This window comes from Musa acuminata, chromosome BXJ3-11, assembly GCF_036884655.1.
Source record: "Musa acuminata AAA Group cultivar baxijiao chromosome BXJ3-11, Cavendish_Baxijiao_AAA, whole genome shotgun sequence".
In the NCBI taxonomy this organism is placed as follows: domain Eukaryota; kingdom Viridiplantae; phylum Streptophyta; class Magnoliopsida; order Zingiberales; family Musaceae; genus Musa; species Musa acuminata.
Window position 1 is genome coordinate 27,310,584 of NC_088359.1, and position 13,320 is coordinate 27,323,903.

The 13,320-nt window shown below is 39.2% G+C and overlaps 1 protein-coding gene across 1 annotated transcript in view; it reads right to left on the reverse strand.

Annotated features, from left to right (window-relative positions):
• Positions 1–13,320, reverse strand: part of LOC103971663 (uncharacterized) — a 63,016-nt gene that overhangs the window by 29,201 nt on the left and 20,495 nt on the right. The window contains exons 9-14 of the mRNA XM_009385739.3: positions 10,445–10,521; positions 10,228–10,345; positions 8,173–8,256; positions 830–925; positions 653–754; positions 304–372 (exon numbers count right to left, since the gene is read on the reverse strand). Of these exons, the coding sequence (XP_009384014.2) occupies positions 304–372; positions 653–754; positions 830–925; positions 8,173–8,256; positions 10,228–10,345; positions 10,445–10,521 (546 nt within the window). The remainder of the gene's footprint in view (positions 1–303; positions 373–652; positions 755–829; positions 926–8,172; positions 8,257–10,227; positions 10,346–10,444; positions 10,522–13,320) is intronic.

A 13,320-nucleotide genomic window follows, 5' to 3' on the forward strand; every position in this document is an offset into this window, starting at 1 on the left:
CAAGCTATCACTAGTTTAAAGACCCACACCAATAGAACAATGGATAATATTAATAACTAAAATATTAGATCACTGAATCTGATCATAAATGGATAACATCATGGTTGTAGCTAACCTGGTTTTTACCATAATTGGATAATCTGATTAAACAAGAAATCATATTATCAAATTAAAAATATAATTCATTTGGTTGAGGTCAGACTGGATCTCAAATCATCCCAATCCATTGCCAGGTCTGCTACGAACAAAGTGGGTATCTACATAACACAACGAAATTTTATATGCTAAGTTTAAAGGTGTTACCTGAAAACAGTATTGAACATGGTCTAAACCACCATAAGCATCATAGTTCTGAGGATCCATTTTGAAATACTGGTCAAAAGAGAATCATATTTAGTAGAGTAAAGATGTCCATAGTTATAAAAACATATGAAACATTTAGAAAAGAATTTAACTTTACATTGAAAGGAAGAATCAATTTGAATTGACATAGATCAATGTTAAATACCACATATCCATCTAGATTGTTATACCATTAATGTCAATATGAATGGTTACATATGGCTCACAAATTCTATCTTAGTTCCTTCATAGTTCCTACGGCTACAACTATCTAAGTAAATTGATGAAAAAAAATTCCAGCACAATGCACCTGTAGAACACTCTGAGTAGCACAATCTTTACCAAGAGGCTTCAGGCAGATATCAGCAAGGGAAACCATCGATCCAGAATAATTTGCACGAAGATCATCAACCTTTCAAAATTGGAGAATACAATTACTTATAGAATTGACTTTAAAAGCATTAGCGATTACATGTATATCAAGTACCTTCTTTTGTAATTCAAAAAGTAGCTTTAGATTTTTATCAGAAATGATATTGGGTGGCCTCTCAGCATCTGAACCAGAAATTCCTGCTAATATAAGCTGCAACAGAGAAATTACCCTAGTAACATGTGAGCACAAGCAGGAAACTGCTCAAATTAAAATGAGAAAGAATACAATTTTGACATATAGATTAATCTTTTGAGAAACAACACAATGATAATACCAACAAGAGAGACAAAACTTACTAGTTAAATGTAACGACCAAACAGACTACAAAACAATAACAAAAGTTCCAGTTCATACTTCATAGAACATTCAAACTAGAACGTTTAAAAAGTTGCACAATCATGGATAGACAAAAAGTAGTTTAACTTTTCATGTAGTCCAACCATCATGAGAATAACATTTGTTGTCCAACTTGTACTGGGTTCTAGAAACAAAAGATGCAAAATTTCCAGAACCACTGAGAGACAAAGGAATCAGGAAATTTGCACCTGTAGTTGAAAAGTTCTGATACCATCTGAAAAAGAAGCCACGGAAAAAATATATATATTCAGCAAAACTGTGTCTAGACAATGAATTGTGTTATTGTTCCATATCCCATGATAAGTTGAACATATTGCTCCAATAAAATATCAAGACAGGAATTATCCTCTAATGGTATGTTCTAGACCAACATAGTGTCACGGACAAAATTGTAAATGGGGTGTTCGACATAATGCTTATGTATGTCTGTGTCTTTTGGTTTGTTCATGCTTTGTACAGCATGTAAAAGGCTGGCAGTAGGCTTAGCAGCCCCATTTTCTTTCGATCAGTAATGGACCATTTTGGACCCTTTGTTGTGCAACCGTTCAGAGCTTGTAAAGTCTATTTGTAAATTGGCTATGAAGTGTTTACTGAAATGATTGCTTGTGGATCCCGAGTGAGGTGTTTTCTCTAACTCGTTTTCACTTTTGTAGGTCCTAAGGGACCATAAAAGGTTTTGGGGAGGCTAACATTTGCGGACGGACACGCAAGGGTGCCGCATGACTTAGGCAAAACTAGCTAAGTCCGTGATAGATGGTATCAGAGCAGGACAAGCACTCATAGAAACACTTAACATACAAACGTGGGGGACCTAGCGGGGCTGCGTTGAGGGCAGCCAGCACACACAACCGTTTGGGAGAAAGCGGGCATGGAGATGTAGGGAAAAGGAATCGCTCAGAGAAGCGAGCATATGAGATTGGCATTCAGAGGAATGGCCAACCCTTCGCACAAGAGGCACCACGAGGACAAGCAAGCTGGGAAGAATGCGTAGCGGACAAAGGTTGGGATGGCTGAGTTTGAGCTACGACTCAACATTGGCAACCATACTTGATGGTGCTCAAGGCAAGCGAGACACTTGGTAATTGATGAGACCATGTAAGGTGGAATGAGTTGTTCAACGACCGAAAGAGTTGTGCAAAGCTCAAAGAGGTGAGGGGAATTGCTAACTCGAAGAATTTGGTACTCGTGCAAAGGCTTGTATGCGAACGATGGAGTGTTCGTGACCATCCTACGACGACCGAAACTCGGCGTCATGGAGCATTGAAACTTTCTCTTCAGCATGAGAAGGATACGTCCGTAGGAAGTTGAATTATACAACGAGTTCAGCATGTTGCTAGGCCTTGAGGGATGCAGCGGGGGCTGTATTGACATGGAGTCGTAATCTAGCAAGTGCGCTTGCGGGAGGCAGAACAATGCACAGTCTGTTCAATAAGGTAGAGTAGTCCAAGGGGATGGTGGTCTCCGAACTTCTAAAGGGAAGGATGTGAAGAGAGAAGTTGCTCCAACGGGACAGATACCTTGGCGGGATAAGTCCTGGTTCTCTAGAGAGAGAATCATATGCAACGGACCACACATGTTGAGGAGTATCTCAAAACAATTCCACAAAGCTCCACGGACCAAGCGAACGGCGAGGAGTCGTCGCATGATCTCGCTTGAGATAATGCATTTGGGGAATGCATTGCGAGATCAAGTGGGAGAGCGACCCAAGGCAATACAAATGAAGACACACTTGGAGTTGATATGAAGATCAGACTCAATGGAGGGCTGACCCGTGGAATGGTAGGTGTGAGGACCATCATCAACTCAATGCAAATTGAGGAGTAGAGCAAATTGGGTGTAACTTGGCAAAGTACCCAAGCCGCATAAAGGGACACAGCATAGAAGATGAAACATGGAGCAGGGGGCATAGAGCTTTCCTTGAACAGAGGTCAAGAACATGAACTCTTGCAGAGGCAAGATCAGGATCACATTGTTCCATGGGTCCCTCATTATGATGCCAAAAACGAAGAGAGCTTTGAGGCACATGTACCTTTTCTCGAAGAAGCATTTGATGGAGGAACCAAGACGACTCAACTTGCGGAAGCGAAGTTGGGTTCAGAAGGTCTTGGCACGGGGCAAGAGAACGCGGAGGCGGGTACTCTTGAAGAATATGCCACAGTGCTGCCGTTCAAGTTTCCATGAAGGAAGTGGTGTGCAGCGGAGATTGTGCTGGTAGGGGCAGAGGCCCATGATCCAGACAATGGTGCACCAATTTCAGCGAAGTCGGTGGACTTCGGGAGCTACTATGTGATGGATCATCCGAGAGCGGTACTTCGTCTAGGTGTGACCCGAGAGCGGGTGGACGAAGGTCGATTGCCAAAGGAGTGAACACAATCGAAGGTGGAAGAGGCCCTACGATGTGTTGATAGAGGCCACACATAAAGGGATCATAATCCGAGTTCATCCCACAATGATCAAAATGCAATAGAGACATCACCAGGAGGCGACATAGTACAACAGATCGTGGTGGAACAGTTCGTGGCAATGTGATACACACGAATCTAGTCCCGTGATGGACTATATCATACGAAGGTATGATCGGGAGCTATTGGGAGCTCCACTTCGGTGAACAACACGGCGGCAAGAAGGGCTATGGATTCAAGGAGTGAAAGTCATGGTACCGCAGAGGCGGGTCTTCCATGCGTGCATCGAATTTTACATCGAATGAAAGCCTTGGTCATCAGCATATGGGGCTGTGTACCACTAAGGAAAAAGATCGAATGCAAGTACCAATGAGTCCCATAGGAGGGACTTGATCATGCATAGGTATGATCAAAGCGGCTAGAGAGTTGGACTGCTCCAGAGCCCATATTCTTTTAAGGGAACCCGGCAAGTCAGAGGACAATGCCGAGTAAGCGAACATTGCTACCAAGGAAGCTAAGGAAAACAGAATCGGTGTGAACCTTGCAACATGATGGCAAAGGCCATGCATGGGAGTTGCAGTCTGTCTTTCCATCGACCAAGGGGAATTGCTTGGAGAACACAGAGGTGTTTGAGCAAGGGGTCGAAAGGGCGAGGAAGCAACGACGAGTCCAGAGGGACTTAGCTACCTAAAACCAAGCATCGGTTAGAATGAAGGTGGACTCGAAGGAATGACACAGAGACAGATCTACCGATCGTGAAGAAAGGGATGCAGATGCGAGGCGACGGATAGTAGGGCCATGGGCATGGCAGCGTCATGGTACTGTAGAGGCGGGACTTCCGTGAAGTTTTCGATCCCTTACTCTCATTGAGGGAGAGCGCTTGGTCATGAAAGGGGTCGGGGAGGTGGAGAATACAGAGGCAAACTCCAAGTACTGAGACAAGGCTGAAAGGCAGAGGCCAGGAAACTTCATAAGACCGGTGTCTACGAGCTTCTCATCAAGATAGTCGAAAGTGGAGGACTTTGGGTCGATGTAAGAGTGCACAACCAAGGAACGAAGCAGGCAGTACGCGATGTTATACCTTTGCTACTCAGTGGAGTAGGCAGCTGGGTTGATAGAGAAAATGGTACAATCCTAGAGGCGACCAAAACTATTACAGACTTACTCCAAGTTAGGGTGAAAACTTCCTGCATTCTAGAAATTTGATAGCAATAAGAAGATGAATCACAATAACTAACTCAACGCAATGAGTACAAACACTTCAAGTACTTCAGAAATATGAGTAAAGAGCAGGCAAAGGCCAGTAACCAGCTCGATGCATAGAGTAAAACCCCTCGAGGAGGCGGGCAAAGTCAAGTAACCTTTGTCTTCTCAACTCTTAAGAGAATGGGCGAAACCGAGTACCCCAATTCTCTTATCTATCCAGCAGAGGGGCTCTGCACAAGTTCAAAGACCCTTCGAAGAAATCTAATGGAAGACAATAGTTGTCAAATCCTCACCAATGGTGATTAGTGCTACTGAGAGTAGATTATCTGCTTTATTTCCCAACAGAATACCAATCGAAAGCGGAAGTGATGCGAACCTACTTGGAAGTGACTAAGTGAAAGAAGAGTCGATGGGCAAATTTTGTGGAGGAAAGACCCAAAAACTTTAAAAAGTTTGCGAGGCGATGCTCGTTAAAGCTCCAACAAGCATCCACCCAGTTCAAGCAGCATGAGGCATTTGAGAGACTAGCGCATAATTAGGATGGTCTTTTCCTTCATCTGAAGGATCCGCAAGAACCAACAGGGATCAACACAACTCAGCCAACCGCACACTAGAGTCAGAGTCATTCGCGAGTTGAAGCAGCACGGCGTATCAAAAGTTCGACTACTCAACAACAGCGACGAAGAGCAGCTGGGGGCCAAGAGGCGCATTGCAACTGGAGCAGAAAATTAAAGACTCAGCAAAGGCGAGGAGTTACAGGGTCTGCAAGGGCTTCGATGAGGACGTCAAAGAAATAAGCGGGGGAGAATATCGCGGACAAAATTGTAAATGGGGTGTTTGACAAAATACTTATGTATATCCATGTCTTTTGGTTTGTTCATGCTTTGCACAGCATGTAAAGGGTTGGCAGTAGGCTTAGCAGCCCCATTTTCTTTCGGTCTATAGTAAACCATTTTGGACCCTTTGTTGTGCAACCGTTCAGAGCTTGTAAAGTCTGTTTGTAATTTGCATTGGCTATGAAATGTTTCCTGAAACGATTGCTTGTGGATCCCGAGTGAGGCGCTTTCTCTAATCGTTTGCAAAGGCTTCGACGAGGACATCGAAAAAATAAGTGGGGGAGAATATCACGGACAAAATTGTAAAAAGGGTGTTCGACATAATGCTTATGTATGTCCGTGTCTTTTGGTTTGTTCATGCTTTGCACAGCATGTAAAGGGTTGGCAGTAGGCTTAGCAACCTTATTTTCTTTCGATCTATAGTGGACCATTTTGGACCCTTTGTTGTGCAACCGTTCAGAGCTTGTAAAGTCTATTTGTAATTTGCATTGGCTATGAAGTGTTTGCTGAAACGATTGCTTGTGGATCCCGAGTGAGGTGCTTTCTATAACCTGTTTTCTCTTTTGTAGGTCCTAAGAGACCATAGGAGGTTTCCGGAAGGCTGACCTTTGCGGATGGACACGCAAGGGTGCCGCACGACTTAGGCAAAACCAGCTAAGTCCGCGATAATAGTCCATGTATACTGACTAATAAAAAAGAGCATAGGTCCAATGCAAGCCAATAACAAACAGTACAAGTTTGAATGGATGTAAGGCAACTCAAAACCGATGGGATTAAGTTAGTATATATCCCCAGTCAATCCTAGAACCAACCAATTGATTGTACCAAGGACTTAACTTTCCCTATAGTATACTTTGCTACCAAATTATTCCACCTTGCACTAACATGTAAATCAACACAATAATCCTTGCTGCTAGTTGACATGCTACTCAATGTGATCTTAGTCTTACGTATGAGACTATGAGGCATTGTCTGGTTTTGGACAAGGTATTGAATTTTACTCTCGTGACATCTGGTATCAATAAAAAGTACATAGCTGATGTAATAATGTGGTAGCAGTCATCGCCTCATCGTTGTTCACCACTTGTGTGGTAGGAGGGACCTTAGATAAGTAGGACCCAGTATACAACTCCGTAGGATGTAGTGCACCTAAGCTATGGGTCTCATTACTACATTGTTATTGTATGCTATCCGACTCTGAAAAGAACGAACAACTATCACCATACATTTGTAAGTAGGAAGACTGAGAATATGAAGAACCACTTCTAAAGTAGTAGGAACAACTATCATCGTACAGCTGTAAGTCATAAGATCCAAAGTAGTAGGAAGACAGAGAATATGAAGAACCACAGTCTATCTTGATATCATGTAGACTCTGCCTCATATTTCATATGAATCAATAGCCACAATTCTTCCTTCTCTTTTATCTTTGCTTTTAGACCACAAATGATCCACATGGATCCTCGTGCTCTGTGACATGCATCCTAGATGGCATGGGTGAAATACTACTCCGTAGTCTACTCTTCATATGTTCATGTATGAGTAATGACTGAAACTAAGACAAATTTTAGGCAAGCCCATCGGGTTATCAACACCAACATGCATGAACAATCATAGTCTGTGATTCAATTATATCCATCTGATATAGATATTAGCTAAGTGACAATAAATAAAGGACGTTTCTCATAACAAAAACAACATACAATCTTCGTAATTTGGCATACATGTAAATATATATAATGGAACCTCAAAACATCCCTCTTCTAATGCCTTCTACAGTTAAACTGGGCATTAAAATTTCCATGGTCAAACATAGTTTTGAAGTATATAATTGTTGAAAAATAATGAAGAAAGTAGGGTTTTACACTGACAACATATATGATTATAATAGAGTGATGTCTGATTAGGCAATAATATAACAAATTACAAACACAAATTTTACGCCATCTATGTTCATAAAATAGCATTAATAATGCACTGAGTGGCAAACACGGGAATGAATGGTGTGCTAGCAATTAGACAATAAGATGAAGTATATATCTTGATACAAGATGAGGGATATGCAGGAGAATTCATGAACAACACAACAAGAAAAACAAGTGAGGAGAACAGGAGAAGAACACTACAAAAGAAATGAAAGAATAAAAGATGGGAGAAAGAGAATGAAGATAAAAAGAGCAAGAGAGAAACACCTGTTACAGACAAAAAGCAACTGAAAGGTTAATTTTTTGCAATCACTTTCAACAAAGTGAATATTTTGGGCCTGATAAATGCAATCCGCCTCAAGTATGAGTTAAAATGACCAAAGTCAAACCCACCGAATAATAGGCAAAATATATTATGGTGTTGGGTTAATGGAATCTGGGCGCATAACTTCCACCACTTCTATCATCTAAAGAGACAAAATCAAGACATGAAGCCTGGGAAGTGTTCATACATCCTACCAAATATTTATAAGTTGCCAATGATTCTAAATACTGTTGATCCTGCTTCAGTAGCGCATAGCTTTCATCCAGCAGAATAGACAAGTATAACTTGTGATGTAACAGTGAAATGGCTAAGTAGAATTACTGTGACCTACAAAATTTATGAGTACCTGTTCAATTCTGTAGAAAGGAGCAAGGTGGCTATCAAAGTATTGTTTTTCTTTAGCAGCCTTACTTCCAGGACCAACCCATAGCTGTACCATGCCAATGTTTAGAAATCACAAAAAAGGATAAGGATACAGAAAGAAACAAACTGGGAATTTCAAAGCCAAGACAAAAGGGAAACATGCAGAAATTACACAGAATCTAGTATAAAGATAATCTTCATCAGAAACATGACAAAGAATTATTTCTGAGAACAACATTAGAAAAAATTTTGATTGGCAAAATTAATTCTTCCAGTTAAAAATATGAATAAATGATGTGAATTAATTACTTAACCTCATTTGACTCAATTTGCAGATAATACACATTGTCCTTGGGTTCAATCAAGATGGATCTTATTAAGCTTAAATTAGGCCTATACTGCTTCAAATTCAGCTTGGGTTTTAACATAAATTTTAATCTACATTGATTTGTCCTAGTTCACAATCAGAGGGAATTTAGTGATCAAAGCTTCTGCATTGCCCCGATCACCTTCTTAGATCGGCCTGGTCTATTCACATTTCAAAAGTTCAAATTATGGCCTGAGGGTTAGATTAGAAGTCCAAAGTAATCTTGTTTGCAAGGAGATTATTTTTGGCCAAACTCACTCTCATTGTTATCCTTACATTACCCATCATCCATGATCCTGCCTGATTTATCAAGGAACACAATAAAGGGCTTTTGTACAACGGTCAAACTTCAGTAAGAAGAAGCTGGTGTCCAGTAAATTAATTTATCTTCTATAACAGCAAGATCTAAATAGGAGGAGGACCTTGGTGTTCTTAATCCAAGTCCCTGTTAGTGTTAGGTCAATGCATTCCGTACTTTCCTTTTAGAACACATTGCATTCAAATACTTTAAGAGGAAACATTTCTGCAGAAGTTCCAGTAGATCATCCTTTTCGACGTATGGAACATCAGAAAACCTTCAGAATCTCCTCCTCCATTCCCGGCAATGAGCTCTCTTTTTCAGGCTTTCAGAGGACAGTTAGCTAGAACCATTTTCCAATATAGCAAATCCTCTCATTCAACAATTTGATCAATGTTGCCAAGATTTTCATGGCTTCTAGTTGGCTTGTGCAGTCCAGGGAAGGAGACATTATTCAGACTTTAAAAATTGGCCTGTGAAGTGTGAACAACACTATTTAACTTTTTTCCCTTACTTCCTTGGTAGCCCATCTATAGTAAGTCTTTTTTTTTTCTCACTTGGCTAGCCTGAATATCAGCATCTAGTGATTTTTCAATAACTTCATAATAATACCTAATTTTGTAGGATCCCTTTGACCATTCTCCAAATTCATCTAGAAAGCCACTTTGTGCCCCAACATAAAAGTGCTTCATGTGGTTTGGTCCCTAGGAATAAAGTCCGTTCCAGTTAAGTTTACCCTCAAGAAATGTTGGACTCTAGACAATTCCTGGGCCACAAGAGTCCATTGGCTCATCATCCTCCGTTGCTTACTTGCCTTTCAAGTCTACATCCCCAAAGGTGATCTCAATGATTACACTTGGTTCTATTAAGCTACCATGGGATAACTAGCACCTTTCTTCTTTCCCATCCAAGTGGTGAAATTTCTGCAACTTGCACTGGGTCATCTGGAGAGCAATATAACCTTCAGATGACTCCATGGATCCTCAGATTAGTGATGGCTCAATCTACTACTTTTCACAAAAATAGGACCTGACTCAGTGATCTGTGTTATTATAAAGATTGTCATTGTGATGCAGTTCACTTTTGTTGTTATCTCTTGGACTATTTTCTTGTTTTGTTTTATGTTTGTTTTTTATTTTCTTCTGCTATTTTTTTACTCTGGTACTTATTTCAAGCTCTTTTTGAGATATTCAACTTGCTGCTTTGCCTCAGCAAAAAAATTATCACACATGCACAATGAAAGATACATGTACTAAATATAAGCAATCCAATATTTTCTAATCCATTGTGCATGAATTAGCTTTCTGAGAACTTTCTACCCTCAAATTCATAAATTCCTACAACTAGATTTCTGAGAATATTAAAAAGAATACCTTCTCAGGACGTGTTTCCACTTTGAAACGGATAAGCCCTAAGCATAGAAGAAGAGGAACAACCAATGATAAGCACAAAATGAGAGTTGGATTTTTGGAAACAAAGCTCCCGTACTTCCTACAAAACCATATAAGCAACTAGTTGAAGACATTGCACAGAAATAACAATACTCAAAAAACCATCACATAAAATTTACAGATGTAGAACCAAAGCCACCTGAAGAAATTTGACATATAAAGTTGAATTACAGAAGGTCGATGTGCTTTAACTACCGGAGGAACCTCTTCAGATATCTAACAAATGAGAATGAACTTTTGTAAACACAATTGATATGAAATCACAAGGTACAACATTGACATTTACTGAAATTATTTCTTATAATAATAGACAAGGGACATAATTAAAGAACACCAAGTCGAGTCGGTAAACATTCCTACAAGCAGCAGTAGTATTTCTGAACAAATTGATGCTCATTAAAAACCATAATAAATTAACATGGACAATAAGTATGACAGCCAAAGTTCACAGATATACCCAAGAACTCAAAAAAAGAACACTAACATTACAATGAAACCAATCAATATCACTGGCCATATTATTGCACAGAAAGACACAAACAAAGTCTAATAATAACCAACCCTAACATTACAGTGAAACCAATCAATATCACTGGCCATGTTATTGCACAGAAAGACACAAACAAAGTCTAATAATAACCAACCCTAACCGGGCATTTTGCAGTCGGTTCAAGGCCTACCACCTGGTAAACATGCTGAACCAGGCTCATTGCCCAGTTTTTTACCCATTTTGGGACCTAGACTGAGTGGTAAACCCACCTCCTGGTCCCCAGCTTCAAGTGAAACTTGAGATATCTTTTGAGGCTTTAAAGAGGGCAGTTTAGCCTTTCTTCAGCCCTCTTCTTGCTATCCGTCACATCCCTCTCTCACCCTCTCAATTATAAAATCCCAACTACTTGGGCATGACTACATGGATCTTTTTCTAGACATTGAGATCCATATAAGGCCTTCTCCCACCATTTATCTCATATTAAGTGTATCATTATACTCAGAAAACCAAACTAAAATGAGATAAATGGTTCACAACCATTATTAATGATTCAAATCATGACCATCTTCCAATAGGAGATAAAAGTAAAACTACTTATTACCTAAAAATTGCAGATTATTTCTATCAATATCTTCATGGTAAACTTGATAAAGTTCACTTATATTATCAAGACTAAGAAAATAGCTCTGTTAGTATATCCATAACCACAGTTGCACCAATATTAGGGTTTAAAAACGCCAAAAGGAACAAAGTTTCTATTTAAAAAATAAAAAACCCTCATGTATCAGTTTACTTGGTGACTATTTACTGAAAACACAGGCCTATACAAAGCAAAAAAGAGAAAATGTAGCATGTCTGCATGCATAACTGTGCTAATTGTTCCACAAAATTGAAAAAAAATGCAGCATATCTGCATGCATTTCTGTGCTAGTTATTCTGCAAAGTCAAGGGAATGTCTACATGTGTAACTATGCTAGTTATGTTATACTCATGGATTTAAAGCCCATGGTATATCATAGTAGAAGCAGAACATATCAATCTAGCATGGAGTAATACAAGAACAACCCAAGGCCAAGCAGTATATAGCAGAACCCAAAATACTCCATCAAATTTAGTCTAAACTCTGAAGTCTAAACCATGCTGAAAACATTGTTTCTGTGCTAGTTTGGCACACATCAGTCACAGGAGTCATTTAAGTGTCTTCCACCAGTTTAGACCAGCTCAGACAATTGAAAGGACAGTATCAGAGTCCATCATGCTGGCACCAGCACATTCATGGGTAGAAAAATGGAAAAAAAAATGAAAGAAAGAGGAAAGAGAGCAAAAAATAAAAACATTCTCTCAAAAGTTGAATTCCTTTGACCGTCCTATTTGACAACTTGACTGCTTTGGTATGTGTTGAGAGAGAAAAGAGCCCACTAATGCAAAGTATCAATAACCACCTATCAGTAAAAGCCAGTTCAGTCACCCCTGTGCCCAAATTGGCCATTTAAATAGTCACTAGTCAGTATGATACAATTGAAGAGCACAAAGATATACTGCTACAAAATCAATAACCCCTTTCATTGTAAAGCTAACATAGCAAGCAGTATGCAGGTGCAGAAAAAATGCCTCAACCATTGCTCTATATTGATATGCAAAGCAAGAACAATAAATATAGGAAAGAAGGCCAATTTTTGCCAAAGCAAAAAACGAGAATTATTAATAATTTAAAAAACGAGAAATTGGAAAGAACATTTTGATAAAATCAATGCCCAACTCCACTACCAATAGATTGCCAGGATATATATATATATATATCTCAACCACATATATATATATATATATATATATATATATATATATATATATATATACACACATATACATATATACATATATATGCATACATACACACACACACACACACACACAGAGGCTAGATAGAAGAATTAAAGAAAGTTTGAACTCAAAGGTATCTAAGAACATGAAAAGAAAAAAAATTATCACCTAACATAAAATCCTAAGTCAACCAATGTCTTAAGTCTCTCAAGTCTCACTTCCCTCCAAAGAAAGGGAAGCAGAGAAAACAAGTAAGCCTTAAAACAGAATCTTAAGTTGGCTTTACTAAATTATTAACTTGGTTGAAAGTTTGGTCAGTTGGACATAACATAATATTATCAAGTTTCAACAACTAGCTATTTCCAGAAATATGGAGCTTATACACTCCAGATTATTTAGAGGAGCTACCATTTGAATAACACAATTTATAAAAGCATCAGTAGAAGAATAATTACCTAAATAGAAACAGATCTACAAATAAATAGACAAAAGGGGTCATACAATTCAGTCTTCAAAACTGAATCCACTGATTGATCCTAGCAAAGGACCATAAACTATAACAAACTGTCATGTAAACCACAAGAAACATCCAAGCATAAGATCCTTTCTTTTGAACATTTTAATTAGCATAAATCGTCATTAGTCTTTTACATTCCCAATCTCGATAGCCTTATCGTGACTAGGCATCTAGCATTGTTTGCCCA